Raw genomic sequence first — 20371 nt, 5'->3', positions numbered from 1 at the left:
TATCAAAACCTTCCCCATGTTATTGGTTTGGCTTCTGAATATATTAGAAGAGGATTTGGTTTTGTTTCACTGGGCCGGGGGCGGGGGGGGGGGAGATAGGAAGAGCAGCTGACTTATTGTCCCTAATTAAAATTGTCTTTGGTTTCTATTAAGACTGTTTTCATTCTACAAACCCACACCAACTGCCTGCAAAGTGAGCAGAAAGCCATGGGTTATTCTTTAACAAGTCAAAGTGAAGGTTTTCAGAAGACCCCATGTGGACCTGACTCTTTTCTAAACACATTTGGGAGAGAATATTCACACAAAGCCCTTTGTATCATAAATGCAGTGGCACTCCAAAGCATCCCCCTCCACTTACACTAGTGCTGAGCAAGGACAGGCGATGCTGGTAGGAAGGTCATGTCTGCACAAAGACTTACATCCTTCCTAGGCTCACTCCTGGTCTGCATCTACACTTTCTAAGCTACGGGAACAAGACACAAAATGTGATTACTGATATTACTAAGCAATGGGCAATTTGAAAGACCAACATGCTCTAGAAATGACACTAGGAACCTGTGACATTGGGGATGACTGACTACAAGATTTAGATACAAGGGACTTGATGCTGACTTAACTGTAAGTGGCCCACTGTACATAAAACAGGATAGTTCTCTGCCAGGCTGACACTGAAAGATAACGGAATGTCTAGCATTTCCTGGCATCCTGTTGCTTTACTCCATGCTAGTATTTGGATCTCTAGACAATTCTGTTTTTTTTTTTTTTAATGGAAAAAAATCCAACCAGAAATACCTTAGTAATTTAGTTGTCTCAGAAACTTTACATATGACATAAAATATTCTGAAAAATTTTTGAGAAAGCATTTGGGTTTTCTAAACTCAATTTGATTCATCATTACAGTGAAACTGATTCAGATCTATTCCCTCTTTTTATGGGCATTTTGATGGTTAAAATTCTAGTTATATGAAAACATAAGAAAGAGATGAAGATTTAATTGCACATGCTTTGTGTTTAGAAGGAAATCTTAAAAACACAAGTAGGATAAAAAGTGATAGATACTTTAAATAGAGAATTCTTAACAATTGCCATACATTTTTTTTTGAAGCCAGAACACATTGATTTACCACTGTTGAGTCTGAAAGCAGATTTTTCACGTATTGAGTCATAATTTATAGGCCTTTTTTTTCTTAAACCACCTTAACCTGCTCTTGAAGTGTGTGGAATGAGTCCTCGTTGGTCTCTGTTTAGCCTGTGAAATTTAACAAGGCCATAGCCTGGGGTTGGTAAGAAAGGCTGTGAGCCATACCACCATCTCAGGCTTTTGATGACACCACAAACCACTTGAGATTTATTGTGTAAGCAGATGTCATCAGATCTATGTGTGCACAGGTGCAGCGTGCAGTCAGTGGAAGAAAGAATATTGCATGTAGATATTTATTTTTGTACCCACACTCTCTGTGGCTACAAAATGAATCTGTGTGTCCTGGGTATTGTGGAGTTTCAACTTTACTTCAAGAGCCTCTATGGTAAAATCTCCTGAAGATCTTTGCAGATATAATTCTAAATGATGAGTAACTATTTCTTCCTGTTTTAAAACCAGTGTCTTTAGAAGAGGCATACTGGGTTATAGCTAAAGGTTGCCATAAGCAATGAAAAAAAATCAATAGTTACAATTTCTAAAAATTGAATATAAGAAGATATTAAATCTTAATTATATTCTTGGAATGTAAATAGAGACTTCGATTTAGGAATGTTTGGTTTTTTTTTCTTTTCATAGGGCAGTACATGCCATAGGCATTTTCTTCTCCTTGATAAGACCTAGACAGACAGCTCTTGCCTACTAACTCCAACAAAATGCTCAAATCTGGTACTCTGTAAATGACCAGGTTTAAGTCACTCTAAATAATTTTAAATAACAAAGAAGTAATTGAAACTATTCTCTATAGGCAATAACAAATACATTGTATATTTTAAGATTTTACATAAATTCCAAAGTTATCCACTTATTTATAAGGTTATGTTGTTCAATGTAAGTATTAAATATTCTACTAACTTTATTACATGCATTAAATCCAATAATTTCTGGTGAAACAGAAGACTAAATATAATAATATATTACTATATTCCCTTCACTAATATAAAGTAATGAAAATATGCTTCCTATATTTAGGGGGAAATAGAGGAGACAAGATAAACACCTTTGGAGCAATGACTGAAAATTACTGGTTTAGATAGGGCAGAGGAATTACTTCAATTATGACATAAAGCTCTGTAATAATGCATGGCTTTGGGAAATAATTAGCAATTATTTTCAGGGATAAACACACAGATGTTGCTAGCACATTAAAAACTTCTTATTTTGAAAAAAAAAACATACAGAAACTGCACTACCAGTTATTTGGCTTTAGGAAGAACCAGAAAAATCTAGAGTAAGAACTTGCCAGAGAGTCCAGTAAGTTCTATGGAATAAAATGTCTGCAATTTTAGTGAGATGGTCCCTATGTCCAAAATGATCAAGAAGCATTGGCTATTGGATAGTGATTTAAAAAAAATTAATAGATACAATTTCTAAAAAATGAATATAAGAAGATATTAAATCTTAATTATATTCTTGGGATGGTTTTTAGTAAAGATCATTAAAAGAAACATCTACACTAAAACATTCCTAATTTGCACTTCTGATATTTATGTTGCCAAATATAAAACCCAGAAAATCGGCAATGTAGATCAAAAGATGATGATCACTTGTCATTTGAAGGGTCGACAATATATCGAGGTGAATACAAATCCGTAAGACAGATTTCTGTATGACACACTTGAAAATTTATCTCCTTATTTTACAAACTTGGAGCATCATCTCATGACGCTGTGTGCATATTTGACAGGCAGAAGAGTGATCGGCGCAGGAACAAGTATTCTTATAACAGTCAAACGTGGAAAGAAAGGATGACATGCAGACAGAAAAAGATAATCTACAAAAGTCTGAACATGACATGCAAGGGTACACTTTATCACTAAAGAATACACTTAGGAAGAAATCTACTGACAGGTGACACCAGCTCTGGATCCTTCCGTGTCATAATGAGAATGGGGCATCTCTCCCCCTTTATTTGTTTCTTTTCTTTTTCTTTTTCTTTTCTTTTTTTTTTGTTTGTTAAGATATTTCCTAAACAAAACTGGATGCCACAATGTTTCTTCTTTGCCACAGATAGATGCTGAGATGCATCCTGTGACTCAAGTGGAAGAGTGGTGGTAACACAGCCTGTCTAAAACACCCTCTCCTCTGCTGTCTATAATTTTGCATTTAGCTCTGAATTTCTCACATTGTGTATTTGGTCTGCAATGCTTCCTGGATCAGTTTGTGTTCCACGGACCAGCCCTCTGATCATAAAACTACCATCAGTCAATCCTAGAATGCTCAGCAATTTGTCTGTAGCTCACTTAAGTTGACTGCCTGTGTACAGTAAATTACGACCAGGCTGCTCGGTGATTGCAATCACTTAGCATGGAGTAAGACCTTGAAAGGAAAAATTTCCCTCCCAAGTTTGAGCTGAGTGTGTTGATGATGATACACATGCATCCTGTCCTCTTTGCTAGCTGTTCATCTCTCTTCCTAAAAACTATGTAGCTATAAAAACATATACATCACTGTATTGATGTTTGAGGAGGGGACATTGGGAACTGCTAAGCTCACAGCTAACAGCCCATTTTTAATGGTGTATTTTCTAAAATTTAATTGAGTAACATTCTTTTTCTCGGATCAATAATCTTAGCACTGAAAATTGGTATGTGTATCATACATCAACAGACAAATTCCATCTATATATTCTTATATGTGTAAGGGGACTTTCTTTGTAATGAGGCAGAATGTCTTCTTAATTTATACTTGTATATTGTAGGGACTGCAAACCTTAACTGTTTAAGTTCATCAGAACTTTGAAGTAAACATAATTGGGATCGAAATTCAAACAGGTTCACGTTTAGAGATAAAGAACAATTCATCGGAAATGTTTTTAGTCTCACTAGTAATCATATAATTGAACAGGGTTTTTAGAGGCTATTTGAAGCTATTGTTGCTAGTTGAGCAATTACATAATTATGATCCCTGTAATAAAATCTCCAAACACATGTGGGTTAGTAACTAAGTGAATTTAGGGCAAATGTTATATTTTTACCCTCTAAACCTTACATTTTCAAGCATAATTTTATACAGACTTTGCTTGATCCTTAAGTGTTGACCATGCAAATACATGCTTAGGATGAAAATAATTGGATTACTTTAAATCTAGGCATTCCTTGCTCCATATATTAAACTTTCAAAACTACGAATTAAAACAGGTTTTTGTTTGTTTGTGAACGTTAATGCACTATTCGATGTCCTCTGGATACAGAGAGTGGGGGTGTGGTTGGAGTTCTCTGCTTTCTCTCCTACCTACTACTGCCCATCTCTGCCAATGTTTCACACCTTCTAAGCACACCCAAGTCCGAGCACTTGAAAGCAAAGGCCGTGGAGCGAGAGGCTCTCGGTCTCTGTCTACACCGAAACCAGCGAGGCCGGGGCAGCAGCAGGGCCGGCCACGTGGAGGGAAACCGCAAGGAACCACAGCCAGTGGCGCCGGGCCGGGTACTGCCTGCCGCTCCACAGCCCAGTGGCGCCACGCCCACCGCGACACAGGTCCCGCCCTCTCGTGGCTCCTCCCCCCTCGCGCCTTCCCGCCGCCGAGCGGAAGCGAAGAGCGGCTTCCCGCGCCCTGGCCGGCGGGGCGGGGCAGGGCTGCGGAGCGGGAGGCCCGGGCTGCGCGACCAGGCCAATCCCAGCACGGCGAGGCCCGCGCGAGACCGTGCGCCCTGGAGCACGCACGCACGCAGGCACGTACGCGCACACATAGACAGACACACACACGCACACACACACGCGCACACACACACACACAAATCTACACGCGCGCACACACACACACACACACTCAGTCATACACTCACACTGCACGCGCGCACACACACACACACACATACACAAGACACACACACACTGCATGGCGACACACACACTCACACACACACTGCATGGGAATTGGCCGAGAGTCTTCCGCCCCGGCGAGCAACGGGAGCTGTGTTTCGCCTGCTTCCAGACTTTACCTCTACCTGCTTTTCTTCTTGGGCCAGGAAGTGTGGTGGTGCAGAAAATACTTTTAAATAGTATCTGACTACGTCGGATTGCTTAAAAAAAAAAAAAAAAAAAAAAAAAAAAAAAAAAAAAAAAAAACCTCTAAACACAACAAATTTCTACACTCAGTCAGCGGCCCAGGGTTCAGTACAGACTCTGTTTTATTTAGTGCAGTGCGACGGTATGTGGCTTTCAAAGAATCGGTCTTGTTTGCATTTCGTGTTCGTCCTTTGCAAGCTCCCGCCTAACTCCACGCACACAATTTATTTCCTGTCCCTGTGTGTAAAGCGACTCTTTCACTCCTTTCCTCAAGGCCGTATTGTTGTTTTAAAGATTGAACGATGGTGTTGAATTTTCAGAACTAACCTAAATGCGTCTTTTCTAAGCGTTGGCAACTTTAGCACACTTATGGCGGGAATCAGCGAATTATACTAAATCCAAACAGTGTGGAACCCGGCAAACCACCACCCACCCCATCCCATCCCGATCTGGCTCTCCTTTCTCCCCATCTCCCTTTACTGTTGTGGGGAAAATTATAGATAATACTTAGCTGCCCATATAGTACATTTCTTTTTTATTTTTATTCTTTAATGAAAGCACCTTACTTCACCGTTAGGTACCTCTTTGTTCTATATTCTTATTTAAAATGCGGTTTCAAATGCAAAAAGTTCTACTTAGCTCCCATTGGTGTGTAAAGAGCTTTTAAAATTGGTGTCTCTCTAAAGTTTTGCTCACTTGTCCGTCCACACCCTGTTTCAGTAAGGAATTGTTAGCCCTTCTCCCTTCAGCACCCCCAACTCTTAAAAAAACGGGGGGGGGGTTATGATGAATTTCTTCCTGCTTCTGTTAATGCGTCTTTCCCACCCCACTGGTTTCTGCCCTAGCCTAAGATCCCCCTCGCCTAAATCTGTGTGTGCTTGTCTGTGGCTCTGCCTTCTCCCTTGTCCTCTTGGACTGGAGTCTGGGACACATTTTAATGCACAATATCCCATCCATTAAGTTGTGGTTGAATGCGGAGTGTGTGAAGACTTGGCAGCTTTCAGGTTGAAGGGGGCGGGGAAGCCAGTTTCGACTTTGACACAAGATGCCGCGGTGGCGTGATCTGAATTATTATTAGGGCTGTGAACATGGCCATCTTCCCCTCCTGGTTGGAAGAACTGCCATTGAACTTGAGACAGAACAGACAAGATCTCCAGGTTTTCCTTTCCCCCTCAAGTACAGTAGCTGGCAGAGAAAAGGCGCCAAAATACACAAGATTAACTGACTTTCTTTGAACGGGTCTCATAGCACCCTTTTGTAACTATAACTTCCAAGGGGAGTGGGGGGGGCGCGTTAACTTTTGAACCCATATTCGAACAGACATTTAAATCAGCCCTAAAGTGGAATAAGTCCAGAAAGTCATACCCGCATGCTTCTGCGGTTAGAAAGAATGCACGTGTCAATAAGCAGGGTGCATGTGTGCACGTGAGGAGGTGAGGAGGGGCTGGAGATTTAATCAAAATCAGAATGAGTGACTTCCTGGTGCGTTCACTGTACTGGGGAGCCTGTTGTGAAGCTAAGAGGCTGACCTTTGAGCAGCTTAAGTAAAAACTGCAAAGGGTTGTGAAACGCAAAAACGTTGTGGTTTCCAGTTTTACATCTGAGGTTTAATGTTTTTATTTAATGGTATGAGGGATGGAGAGAGTGCAGGCGCTGAAAAGTCCCTATTAAATCATATGTGGTCAAAGGTCAAACACTCCGACTCACTGATACAATATACTGGAGATTCCTGTCTAGTGATGGGGAGCACAGGGGAAAAAAAAAACGCTTGGGCAATAAAAGTATTAGAATGGTAATTATCGTCCGTGGTCAGGGCTGCATTCTTCTGCACTGGGCAAAGGTTTTTACTGGCCCTGATGAATTTTAAAGCCGAGTATTGTTGAAAGCTATTTTAACAGGAAATTGATTAGCTGAGTGTTTCATACAATAAATGGTGACAGATTCATTGTTTGATGTGCAGAATAAATTCCTTTTATTCTTTAGACAGCACAGGCATCCGCTTAGTTTTAACATGGTCAGGCTGAGCAGCAACATAATTTTGAGTGGATGTGATGTCACACACATCTGTAACTTTGTTGACTTGTGTGGCATCACAGAGCCTGACAGTATTCATTGCTTTGAAATTTACTAGCTTGCTGTGTTCGGATACATTCAGAGATTTGTTGTTGTTGTTGTTTCTGAATATATACTTTGTTTAGGCCCACTTGTTTATGTTCTTTATTTTTACTTCTTACATTGTCATTTGAAATGTTGGTGTAGAAATCCCCTTATTGTGCATTATTTTGATTTGAAATAGAACAGCAGCTTTTCAAAGGAGAACCAGAAAAAGGGATACAGAGGTTTAAGATGGCCTGTAGCCACCTCTAATGCTACAGTGTTAAGACTACTTGGGTGTTTTCAACAGACCTTTCTGAATGTCTGTGTCTTCATAGGTCACAGCATATATGCAGACAAGCTGCAAGTTTACTCATCCAGATAAAAGGATGTAGGGTTTTACTTTAAAGGGAATCTATTGAGAAAAGGTCAAGACTGCAGCATCAGCAGAGAAGATACCACTGTGTATGGAACCTCTGTGCTGTGCACACAGCCAGGCAACTGTGACAGAAAATTTGAAACTCCAAAATAAGTCAGACAAAAGTTTCAGGCCAGCTGCTGACTCTGTAGCCCGGGACCAAATGATTTCAAACTTGGAAAATCTCTGGTAGTGCTGGATTCATTTCTGTGCAGAAATTGTGACCAGTGAACCTACATGGAGGCCTTTGGACTGGTCCCTGTTCCCATTCACAGTGGTAGCATGCAACTGTGTCCCGGATGCAGACCTGCTTAGTGGGATTTCTATTTAATACTTAAGTACAGGCATTTCAGCAGCGGCATTATTAACAGCGTCATTTTTTCTCATTTAGTTTTGTCCTCGGGGGAGACCAAACAGCTCCCAGAGGAGGGAAGAAAAGTCCAAGGTTATTTATTCAGTTGAAAAGCAAAGGACTGGCAGTAGGTGGGGAAACTAACCACTTGTGAACTCTCCAGTGGGGAAAAATTGCTCCCCTAATTTGACAGTAGTAGTTTAAGGGCTCAGAGAGCTGGGCGTGAGTCTGCAGTTCCTATCATGCACAGGCAGTCTTAGCACTTGCTGGCTGTTTATATATGCATTTTTTGGGGGGGGGAAGGGGGAGGGTTTTGGTGTTGTGACTAGTGGATATAAATCTATGTTTTTCAGGCTATCCTTGGAGGAAAGAAAGGTCCCTGGGTATGACACAGTGGACACCTGCAGTTCTGCAAGCTAGCTTCCTGGGGTCAGAAGGTCGCCTGTCTCTTTTGTGTTTAGCTTTTAAACATTGATACTGGCCATACAGCTATGGGATTGTTGAACCTCCCTGCAAATCACATGCAAGAGATAAAAAATAAAAGTAGTGGGGTACATTGGGAATGACAGCGTTGTTAAGCTGGGAGAAGCCTTGCTTGAATTTGCCTGGGCTTTGCAATCTGTCTCTGCAGTTTCTTTACAAAGAAGAAAGATTAAAGAAACAAAACAAAACAAATCAGTATCAGGAGATATCAAACTCCTCTCTAGAGATCAGAGAAAGACCTAGTCTGGGTGACAACGTGTAATTTTAAATATACAGTTAGGTTTTGAAAACCCATTAGAAGCCCTGACTTTTCTTTTAGAATTCAACAAACTTTCTGTCAGAAAAGACAATTTCCCCTAATGTGGCAGCAGAGAATAGTCCAAGGAGATGATTATGAATATGGCAACAGATCTCCCTGTTGTTGAGAGAGCACTTCACAGGCAAATTTTGAGATTAATGTAGGTGGCCTTTCATGGCTCCCAATGCAAGAAAGGGAGAACAGAGGGTTTAGAAGAGGCAAGGACCAAAGTCTTTTTTTTTTTTTCCCCCATTTTGACAGCATCAGAAACTTCTGCAGAGCAACTTGAAGCCTACTTTTATAAAACATAGATACTTTGTAAGTTATCCTTTCTATCTGTCTACTTGGTGTTTCTCAAAGAGAAGGTGGCTGACAAGTGAGGAGGGAAGCCAGAGAAAGCAGAGGTCTCAGAAGGTCAGATTTCCCAGGGGGCATTCTCTTAGGGTTCTTCCTGGGAAGGCCTACAGTGACCTGAACTTTGGGCAGGCAGCAGAGCTTAAGGCCCATGGAGTGTCAGCCTTCCTGACTCTGACTCCAAGGTCTGAAAGTCAAAGCCTTCCACACCCAGCACGCCCCCCTCCCCCCAAGACCTTCTCTCCCGGATATCTATTGTTCAGTCTTTGCTCCTTTTTGGTTTTCCTCACCACACTGTTATTGCTTCTTCGGTTGCTTTTTTTCCTTGGAAACAAATCAAAACCCCAAACTACAAAACATCCCCTATGGTCATCAGCGTGTACCATAGCCACCATCAGCACTGTACAAACACAGACATGGGACACCTGAGAGCGAGCCGGGCCTCTCCGGGATGGGCCTGGGGGGCCTGGAATCTTGGGCTCTCTGGGTTCTTACCTGTGTCTGTCGCTGCTTCTCTGCCCTGGTGCTCTGCAGCTTTTGTGAATTCTTCTGTATAATGGTGTCATTTTTTTCTTTTTAAAGCTTGTTTAGAAACTTTTGGATGCAACCTAGTTTTAGTGGCAAAGGAAATGGGTTCTGTTGGGAAAGAAGACTAATAAAAGGGAGAAAAGGTAGGGATGTCTGGAGACACTTGCCCAGGGCTCAGCACTGGGCCTCTTTTGCCAGGGGACAACGGCTGTTTCTGGGCTCTGGCTGAAAAAGAGTGCTCTCTGGGTGCCAGGATTTCGCTGGGGGTGGTGTAGTGAGGAGGGAGGGAGGGAGGAAGGGAGGGAAGCAGAGAGATGGGCGCTGGATTTTTAAAGAGACCCCGAAATAATGGCTTCTGTAAGAGTCCAGGCATTCAAAGAGGTGTGTTCAAGGACATGAGTGCATTCGCGCCAAGGGGAATGTCTTTTATGGTAAATTAACTCCAGTTAAATTGAATATTTGTTCAAAGGGAAACTCCAGTAGTTAAAGCTGGTATTATCAGTGGAGCGTCCCCGCCCCCTCCCGCAGATTCTGGGGAGGGTGAGAAAAGGGATGCAGCTTACTACAAAGTGATGCTTTGGGATTGTTCGTTTTTATCCCCCTCACCCCTTCCCGTCCCGTCTTTCTTTTAAAAGTTAAGATGAGGTTGCCTAAAATTTATGAGAGAAGTGAGTATTTATTTGGATTAACCCCGACTGTCACCTCCTTTCATCTATAAAGACTGTCAACTTTATCCCAGCTTTTCAAGAAGAAGAAATGACCAGTACAAAGGAAATTAACGTTGTCAGAACGCTAACTAGAGGATTTGCCTAGCGGGGGCACGGAGGCCGCTCCCCGTGGCGCGTGCCCTAAAGGGTTAACTCGCCCTGGTTCTCACAGTTTCCCCCGACTTTACCTGTCCTCCTAGACCCGCCGCCCTCCCCGCCTCCCCACCCCCTGCGCCTTTCTTCACCGGGCTCTTGGTTTACAGGGGCTGCAGCTGGTAGACTTGGCAAGCTCGCCTCATTAAGAGCGCTTTTTGAAAACGGACTGTGTTTGAGCATTTCCCTAATGAGGACAGGACGGGGTTAAAAAGTGACCATTTCATGGTTGACTTGAACCTGCCTACTTTTCTTGATGTGTCGTTGTGAAATGCTTGATGTGGGTAACTTCCACTTGGGGAAGGAAAAAGTCACTGGTTCTTTCAGGTCCGCTGGGGGAGGGCACGGTGGTCAGGAGTGCGAGGACTGGAGAAAGTTGAGGGGGGAAAGTCCAGGACGCGGGGTGGGAGCTGGAGGCCGCGGGGGGCCTGGAAACGCTCGGCGGCCCCAAGCTAGGGCGACATGGAGCCCCGGGCGCTCACTTTTCTTTCTCCATTGTCTGGGGCAGCCTTTGATTCCTCCATTTCCCCACCCACCCCTAGCGGAAACCCGGAATTTGGGGGGCGGTGTGTGTGGGAGAGAGTGCCCGCGCGAAAGGGGGTGCCGGCCGGTCGCCTCCAGGGTCCCGGGAATCAAGTTCATTCACTCGGCGGGGGGCGGGGCGGGGAGCCGGCGGGAGCCGCCGGGGAGACCCGCAGCCGCACACGCACCCCGCGCGCTCCCGCCCCGCAGCCTCGGGCGCGCCGCGGCCCCGCCCTGCCCGCACCCCCGCGGGAAGGGAGCCGCTTTCCGCCGGCGCCCCGGGCTCTGGGGGTGGGGATTGGGACGCGGCCAGCGCGGCAGGAGGAGGAGGAGGAGGGGGAGAGGAGGGGCGAGCGGTGGCGGTGGCGCGGCCTTCCCGCTCCGAGCGCGGCCACGTGCACCGGGCGCCGGGGGAGGGCGGGCCGCTGCGGCGAGGCTCGGGGGACCCTAGGGACCCCGGCGCCCCTCTCCGATCGCCAGTGCGAGCTCCGGGCTGGGCTGCCCGCCGCGCCTCGGGCTCCGCGCCCGTCTGCTGCAACTCCAGGAGGCCAAGTTCACTCTGGCCCCCGCCTCCGCCCTCCCTCTCCCTCCAGCCGCCTGGGGTGCTAGAGTCGGCGCCCTAGCCCCGGCTCCGGGCGGCCTGGGTGTGAGGGAATTTTCCATTCGTTTCTTTCTTGGGCCCAGGCCGGTTCAGGGCTTCTCCCCTTAGGATGTTCTCGCGGCTTGAGCGTCTGCAGCGAGCAGTGAAATAACCTCTCCCTGGGCGGGTTTTCGGGGGTGCACTAAAAGTGACAGAGAGAAGAGCTATTTTTGAAAAAAAAAAAAAAAAAAAAAAAAAGGTCCCTGTACTGTGACACCGGTCTGATACCTTTAACAAATGAGGGGGAGAGACGCGAGGGCTGGGGGAGGCGCGCGGGAGGAGGAGGAAGGTGGGGGGGCGGGGGGTGTGGAGAGGCTGGTGCAAAAGGAACGCGCGTTTGCAGGAGGAGGAGGAGTAAAGCGGTGATTGTGTAATTAAATAATAAAACAATCCTTAAGTCTGATTTGGAGAGAGCTCGAGCGGGGTCCAGAGGGTGGAACCGGTGAATCTTTCAACTTGCAAGTTTTTCAAGGAAAGAAAGCGAGAGAGGGAGGGGGAATAGGGCCCAGGACAGAAAAGAGGAGTTTGCAGCCAAGCGGGATCGATCGTTTGGGATTTTTTTCAGGAGGTCCTTCCGATCCCTTCCGTGGGCTGTGGCCAGCGGCACCGGCAGCGGAGTCCACGCGCGGCGGGTCAGACGCGGGGCGAAGCGGGCGGGCGGCGGTGCGGCAGGGCAGGAGCGCAGCAAAGGCTTTTCCGCCTGGGAGCTCCGCGCCTGCGCCCCCTCCCTCACCCCGGCCTCTCCCTGCCCCCCCCCAACCCCACCCGGCCCTCTCCGGCGCGCGCCCCGCCACCCGCGCGCACTCGCTTGCGCTCCCCCTCGCGCACACACATGGTCGGCTCGCAGCAAAGTTTCGCCTGCGATCGCCACTCCCGGATCCTGCTGCAGTGTTGGCGGCGGTAACCTTGAACTTTCCCAGCGCGGTGACACATTCTCCTCGCTTTCCCCACCGCCTGGCCTCCTGCGCCCCCCTCCCCGCCTTTTTTTAAAAAAAGCATTTCACCACCCACCACCACCCCAATCCAACCCACACCGAACCCTCGCGCACCCCAAGCCCCCAACAACAACAACAACAACAACAACTGCAAAACAGAAAACAAATCCCCTAAACCAGGCGACCAGCAGCCTGCACCGGCGGCGGCAGCCTCGGAGAGCTCGGCCGGCGCGCGCGAACCGCAAGAGGGTTAAAAGTGTAGATTGGATTTCACCCCGGGAAATCTAGCTCGCCGAGTGAACTTGAATCTTTGGCTATTTAAGGAGGACTGGGTTTGTTGCGAAGTTGCGGTGATCCGGCGCAGAGCCCCGTCCTGATTGATCGCATCGCTGGGCTCAGATGACTGTAAAATGAATAGATGAAATCCTTGCTTCTGGAAGATTTTCTTGGGCATCTCCGGGAAAGTGCGTTTTAAGGCGAAGTCATGATGTATTCTCCCATCTGTCTCACTCAGGTACTTATCTTGGTCGCTTTCTCGAGCTTTCTCTGGCCCCAGACGCCTTTGTTGTTTCTTCTTGCTCTTGTGCTGCAGACCCTCAAAGGCTTTGCCTAACCTTGGCACACCCTGGTCTTCCCCGAGAAGTAGTGCGGAGTTGCGGTGGGCTGTGCGGGCGGCGTGGGACCACGGCTGCTGTGTGCGCCCATCCCAGCGCCCGAGCGGGGAGAGCCGGCACCGGGCGGGCGAGGCTGCTGGGGGTGGGCCGGGCCGAGACCTGCGGCCGTGAGCCCCTGTCCGCCCCTCAGGAGATTGCGGCGAAGGCAGCGGCGGCTGTGGTGGCCGCGGCGGCACTCTCACTCCCTGACCGGTGCGCGTGGGGCGGACTCCGGCTTGGGAGCGTCTGTAGATGGACTCTTGGGCAGGGGGCTGAGAACTAGGCTTGAGCGCCTTTGGACTCTGCTGCCCACAGTGGGCGGGTGACGCCGCCAGTCTAGGTGGTGGTCCAGAGGACCTATTACTTTGCGTTTTGGGGTGCCTAAAGTCCTGTTCTACAGTGACCCATATTTCGGGTTTTCAGAGGCGATCTCTTAAGCTGACAAGAAGTTGAGGTGTTTGTGGTGAATTTTTAGGACTTTTAGGACACGTTTGTTTTAAAAGTGAGACTTGTTCATTTGATGATGTTTGAACATTGCTCGCAAGGCATAAAGTAGTATCAGAAAAGTGAGGTAATTTTTTTTTTTAACTTGGAAATTTGCCCTAAGGAACAACGTTAGGAGGTAAAGCACTGTCTTTATACCTAAAAGCCCAAACCAGTTTCTATCCCTTCGGTCAGATGGTAAAATGAAGAAGTGGTCAGATCTAGCGACTTACCTGGGCGCGCTTTCATCCTTTCATGGATGCCCGACGAACTCACCAACTGATGATAGCTTAAACAGCCTAGTCCAGGACTGTTAATTTACAGCAGTTAATTCAACCTTGAAAGTTATGGGACAGTTTACTTCCAACTTTTAAGAGTATGAGTCTAGATTGGGTCATTGAAATTTTTCATTGACATTGTCATAAAAGTGAAACAGAATTGTCTAGTTTTGATTGTCTTAAAGTTTTAAAAATCTAAGATTATGAGGATGCATTTTTATAATGAACAAATAATTAAGATTTCAATTGTATGACAATTAGAAACCATTGTGATTCAAAAAGGACTGCGGCATTCATAAATTGTGAATGAAGATGAGAACAACGATAAGGGGCATTCAGTGATTGGACACAGCCCTGTAGCTTTTTGGCTGACACATTTTTTATTGTTTATATTTTGTTTGGCATCTGAGTATGATTAACTTAGATATGGCTATTTTAAGCAAGTAAACGTGCACTTTAAATTTAACAAAACTGGAAAAATGGGTTGTTTGAGTTATTTGTATTTTAAAAGCTATGAATGATAGTAACCCACGAATAGGAAAGGACTAGCTCAGGTAAGCACATCGCCTGTAATATTAAAAGTTTCTTTTATTTATCCATCCTCGGGCTTTTCTTTTTTTTCCATCTCTCTCTGGTAAACCATGAACATTTCTATTCTTTCTACATTATGATCAAAGGAAACAGAAGTAAGCTTTTCCTTCACAAAGTATGGCCTAGTTTATTCTTACCTGGGAAGGGCTGGATAATCGCGTGTGAGTTCATATTTGTGTTTCCAACACTTGTTTTTGGGGAACTGCTAGCAATTGCATTGCATTTTTTAGTCTCTCCTAAATAAGCATTAAAAAGTCACTAGCCCCATCTTAATTTGTGTATGTTAGAACTACTATTGCAGAATCCTGACACATGGGGTGGTAGGGGCCTAGACTGCACAATCACCCAATGATCACATTTGTATTCAAGGACACATACTTACCAACAGTAATTCAGGGTGATGACTACGCATTCTTTGTTATTTTAGCAGTATAAATCTGTGTATTAGCACTGTTTTGGAACTTAAGGCCTACCAGAGAAGGAGTTGCAGCTTTAGAATTCTCAATTAACTATGTAGGTAACTTAAGGTACTGCAAAAGTGAGAATATACTAACGAGTTACTTTTGTATCAGATGAGTACTTTAGTTTTGTGTTACAGGAGCACGATAGCTGCCTCACAACCTGTTTTGAGGCATACAGATACAAAGTAAACTACATTGTTAATTTGTTAGAAACTTTAAGAAGTACCTCAGCTCTTACATGAGTGCATTTAGGCTTTGTAAAATCCTCATTTAAATGATGCTACTATTAACCATGATATTTAGCAAGGTGGTTTGGTGTAGTATCATCATAAATCAGCATTGGTAGGTTATTATGAGCAAAAAGAAAATTAAGGAATATCTCTCTGTTTTAATATTTCATTTTCTCTGCACATAAGCTTTTGGTGCAACCCTCAGTTTGCATGATGATGCTTTTCTTTCATTGCCATTCAACTTCTTTCAGCATTTTTTCGGGGTTAATTGTTACGTAGCGATGAGGCTGCAGGAGTACACAGTATTTACCCTTCCGTTGCTACAGTGGGCCGGTTTTCCAACCCCTTCATGGAAACTATTGTTTCCTCGAAGCAGAATAAATAAGTCTAGTTAAGCAAGATATTTTTATGTTTATATCTGGAACTTTAACTTGCCCATTTATTTTATCAATTTACTTCAACACAGGAAAGTTTTATAAGAAAAAGGCTCTCACTGGATATCCATGTGTTTTAAGGAAGATTCTAAGTCAACTTGTCCATGTATCTCAGTGTAGAGACTTTAAATGTTAAATCACCTCCAAGCTTGGATTTTAAAAACAATTTTGATAATTTCTTAGTGTGATTGTGATTGTCCATTAGTTAGTATATTTGAATGCCTTAATCCTGTTTGTTTTTTCCATGAGAGGACAGCCACTTTCCAGATACATGCCACTTAAAATTATTAAGAATACATTATGATGCAGCTTTAGAAAGCAGTTACACATAGGCAATGACATTTAGACATGGAATGCAAAAGTATACAGGACATATTGCTTGTCTGCACTTATTATCATTTTGGGACAGTATGTCTTCTTCTCAAGTAAGTGTTCAACTTAGAGTCGAATCTGCATGATGAGGAGGCTCCAAAAGATATTAAGGCGAATTGGTGAGATGAGAAAGTTTGCCACACTGTTTATCAATAAAAAAGTTAATATTGTAAAACAATATTTGCCATCAGTAATAGCAAACCCAGGACAACAGTTAAACAGTTATTTTTTTTTTCCTTTTTTTTTCCCCAAGCTGGGTTCGAGTTTCCAAATTCAACTTACAAATTAGCATCCTCGTGGTGTGATGCAATTGTTTAAAATTTAAAACTTTTATAGGATAGATGATGTGTTTTGTCCAGTATCAAATCTCAAAACTGTCTAATCAGAAGCTATGTTTGATGTGCCTGTAAGAAAATGAAATGTCACTGAACATAGTATTTAGGTATCTAAGCTCGTCAGTGTTCCTGGGTTGCTTAATAGCCGTTAAATAATGGTGCCTACTACGAAGCATGGTAAGAGTAAAAGGAGCAGGACAAAGTACTCTCACCCACTGCTCATTTACAGAAGTGTAGATGCTTGTTTTTAAATCGTATCAGTAGATCACAGTAGAAGTCAGAGCATAGGAAGTAAGTTCATAAAGTAATTTCAGTCCACATTTCCCTGTGCAGGCCACCTTCCCCTTTTGCAGATATTTTGAGGGGAGGGGATGAACAAAGTTTTTACAGTTACAGTGGGAGCTGAAAGCATGGCATCAGAAAGTGTATGGGGATGGGATGTCTTCTCATGGGCTGTGGTTGCTGTGAGCAGGGCTGCCTTCCCACACAAAGAACAGATTGTGGTTTAACTCTTTCCGTGGTCTCCTTTAATGTGCCCACATAGTAACTGAATTGTTCAGATCTCCGCTGGAAAGTACTGATCGGTTTAATTTCCTCCATGGCATTTGGCTATGCCTCATGCTGCGATGTAATCAGCTACATTCTGTATTATAAAATTTTGAATCACTCTTAGTCGGCAATATGTCAGAATACTTGATAACCCTGCTATTGATTAAGGGAGAGATACACCTGTTCTGGATCTGAACGGAAAACTGCTACTATGTTGCAGTCTCCTGCACTCAAACCTTGAATTTTCTCCTACAGAGGCTTTCATGGAGATCTGAACTCTGAGGCAGCTTCTTTGTTGGAATGCCATTAGTTTACTTTGAATACCTTTATCTTAGGAAATTAGTCACTCTGCTAGACTCTTCCCTCCAAGTGCTTCAGAGTAACTAACCCTAGCAAGTAAATTCTGGCTTGGGATATAACCTATTAGAGAAACTTATTTTGTGGTTAGGATGACAGAACAGTCAACATGACCAGAAAAAATGGTTGTGGTGGAGTTCTCCTTTGCTTCAGTGCTTGGCTTATTGCAATCACATCGTGTGCATGTGTGCGATGCTGTTCTCTAAACAGCAATAGGCCTAAGCTTGTGTGGCCAGCTTTCCCTAAGTCAGGAACTAGTGAAACACTGACTGCATTTGGAAGTCACCTGAAATATTTGTAGGTAGAGATGATCTGCATGCAATGCCTGACAGCCCCATGCCTTTCAAAGGCTCAGATAAAACAGGCAGGAAAAAAAATGCTGGGCCTCAAGGTAAACCAGTTCATTCACAGTCATATAGTTGGGAACTGTATGTCTGAAGCACTTGCCGTCTCCCAAGCACATGTATGTGTGAACCCATAGTCCTGTCCCATGTTCCATCTGTGCAGCTCATGAATTGTAGGAATTCTACAAAAGCAGTAACCGACTAGGGTACACTCCCGGTGCCACTGTGCCAGAGCATGCAGAGAAACAAAGAGTGGAAAGTTGGTGCCAAGTTGCCATTTTTCATTGTTCACCTCAGATTGATTTTTAAGGGGTTTGAATAATTGCCATACTCCTGTGATCGGTTAACAAATTAACTGACTCTGTGGGGCTTCCTCGTCTGTAGAAGAAGCCACCACAAGGACACTCACAGTCTTTTGTTTTCAACTTCCAAAACTATTTAAAAATGTGTGTGTGTGTGTGTGTGTGAGAGAGAGAGAGAGAGAGAGAGAGGAGGAGGAGGAGAGGAGGAGTGCATGCTGGAAGCTAATGTTGGTGGAACAGGGAGAGAATGCACTGTTCAAGTATGGAAACCTTGTGTTCAGAACACTGATAGACAAGCTGTGTCCTTTGCCCACTTTCCCTCACTGTATACTGGTTTCTCTAGTTACCACTCTTGGAATGGTGCTGTTTCAGTGTTGGAATGTTGGACGTTTGATAAGAAAATGGATCAAGTTTAATGGCGCATGCTCTTTGTGCCCCCAGCAGCCTCTTGCTGAGAGCATGCTCCAAAGCGGGAACTGTGTGGCATTACAGTGAGCATCTACATGCTTTGTGTTTCTGTGCCACCGAGAAGAGAAATGAACTGTGCCATCGCTCCTGCCTTCTGAGAAGCTCTGCCCCGATTTAAAACAAACAAACAAAAACAAACAAACAAACAAACAAAAAACCAGACTACCCTGTTCCTTGTAAAATGGTACTGCATAGTGCTACTTGGTCAATCAAAAATTTAACTATTAAATTTGGTGCCATGTGCCTTGTTTTAAAGGCTGTAGATGTGTGGCAATGAGATGAGAACAAGGGGGAATAGAACCAGAGCGGAAACACAAAATAAAACCTTATTTTCTCTGTAGGAGAGAGAGCCAGTTTGTGAATTTTGGTGGGGAGGGGGTATACTTTATTTTCTTCTTGATCTGCTCTTCTGTTTGTTTTAAATTAGAAAATAATGTTATTATTTTTTAAGTAAGTTTTGCTGAGTTGGGAGATTGTGTCTTTCTTTTTTTCTTTTATTTCTTTTTTGTTTTTGTTTTTTTTTCTTTTTTAGCATTGGAAATTAAACTGACTGTCCAATTCTTCTTCCCCATCTTCTGCAGGATGAATTCCACCCATTTATTGAGGCACTTCTTCCACACGTCCGTGCAATCGCCTATACTTGGTTCAACCTGCAGGCTCGAAAACGCAAGTACTTTAAAAAGCATGAGAAACGAATGTCGAAGGATGAAGAAAGGGCAGTCAAAGACGAGCTGCTCAGTGAGAAGCCCGAAATCAAGCAGAAGTGGGCATCCAGGCTCCTGGCCAAACTGCGCAAAGATATCCGCCAGGAGTACCGGGAGGACTTTGTGCTTACGGTGACTGGCAAGAAGCACCCGTGCTGTGTCTTATCCAATCCAGACCAGAAGGGTAAGATTAGGAGGATCGACTGCCTGCGACAGGCAGACAAAGTCTGGCGTCTGGATCTAGTCATGGTGATCCTGTTCAAAGGCATCCCTTTGGAGAGTACGGATGGAGAGCGACTCATGAAGTCCCCGCACTGCACAAACCCAGCACTTTGTGTTCAGCCACACCACATCACAGTATCAGTTAAGGAGCTTGACTTGTTTTTGGCATACTACGTGCAGGAGCAAGGTAGGAGCAGATTGTTCTTTCTTCTAGCACGGTAAACACTGAGCATACACCTCCAGATACGGGATCTCTGGCTTGGACCAGTGTCCTGGAGGCCTCCAGATGGCCTCTGCCCTCCCCCATTCCCGGGAACCGTGGTGCTCCCAGTAGTGCTCCAGGTCCATGGTCATGTGGGAGCCATGGAGATGGGCATGGAGCTTCCATAGCTGGATAGGCGTCCACATTTGAAGGAAGGACAGAAGGACAGACAGACAGACAGACAGACAGACAGACAGACAGACAGATGCAGAGTAGTCTAAGAAATGCAGCTGATTGAACTCCACATTCTGTGGTAGGCTGCTTCCCACGGCCATCTGAAAATGCAACATGACTGATAGCAGCCAAAGTGCTGTTTAATAATCTTTGTACCAGTCTCTTACCTAACAAGGTGGATGAACCTTGTTCAGTAGTCTAGGGGTGGGTGCACCAAAAAATCAAATTAACATTTACTATTACAAAAATATCTAAGCTGGCCATTATCAAAATACATATCTGACAGAGGTCTAGATTTATGTTGTTTCTGCATTTCTATCCACACATCCTTGGGATTGTGCAGTGTTCGCTGTAGATTTAAAGCAACACAGCTCTCGTTTAAATAATGGATAATACTTTCGCAGAGTGACCAGGGAACACTCTCTATTATTAGTTGACTTGGATGCAAATTCATAAAGCTTC

At 44.5% G+C, this 20371-nt stretch overlaps 1 protein-coding gene across 5 annotated transcripts in view; it reads left to right on the top strand.

The window, feature by feature from the left end:
• The first annotated feature begins 12070 nt into the window (after positions 1-12070).
• Nfib (nuclear factor I B) overlaps positions 12071-20371 on the top strand; it is a 215732-nt gene continuing 207431 nt past the window's right edge. For 4 of the 5 annotated variants that reach the window (XM_029476293.1, XM_021160527.2, XM_029476292.1 and 1 more), the window contains exons 1-2: positions 12071-13204; positions 19129-19660. In XM_029476293.1, coding sequence (XP_029332153.1) covers positions 13175-13204; positions 19129-19660 — 562 coding nt within the window. In that variant the 5' untranslated portion in view covers positions 12071-13174. The remainder of the gene's footprint in view (positions 13205-19128; positions 19661-20371) is intronic. The other variant, XM_021160528.2, reaches the window with a different exon arrangement.

This window comes from Mus caroli, chromosome 4 (assembly GCF_900094665.2).
Source record: "Mus caroli chromosome 4, CAROLI_EIJ_v1.1, whole genome shotgun sequence".
NCBI classification, from domain to species: Eukaryota; Metazoa; Chordata; class Mammalia; order Rodentia; family Muridae; genus Mus; species Mus caroli.
Note: the sequence above shows the minus strand (reverse complement) of the source record. Positions and strands in the feature narration are given on the sequence as shown.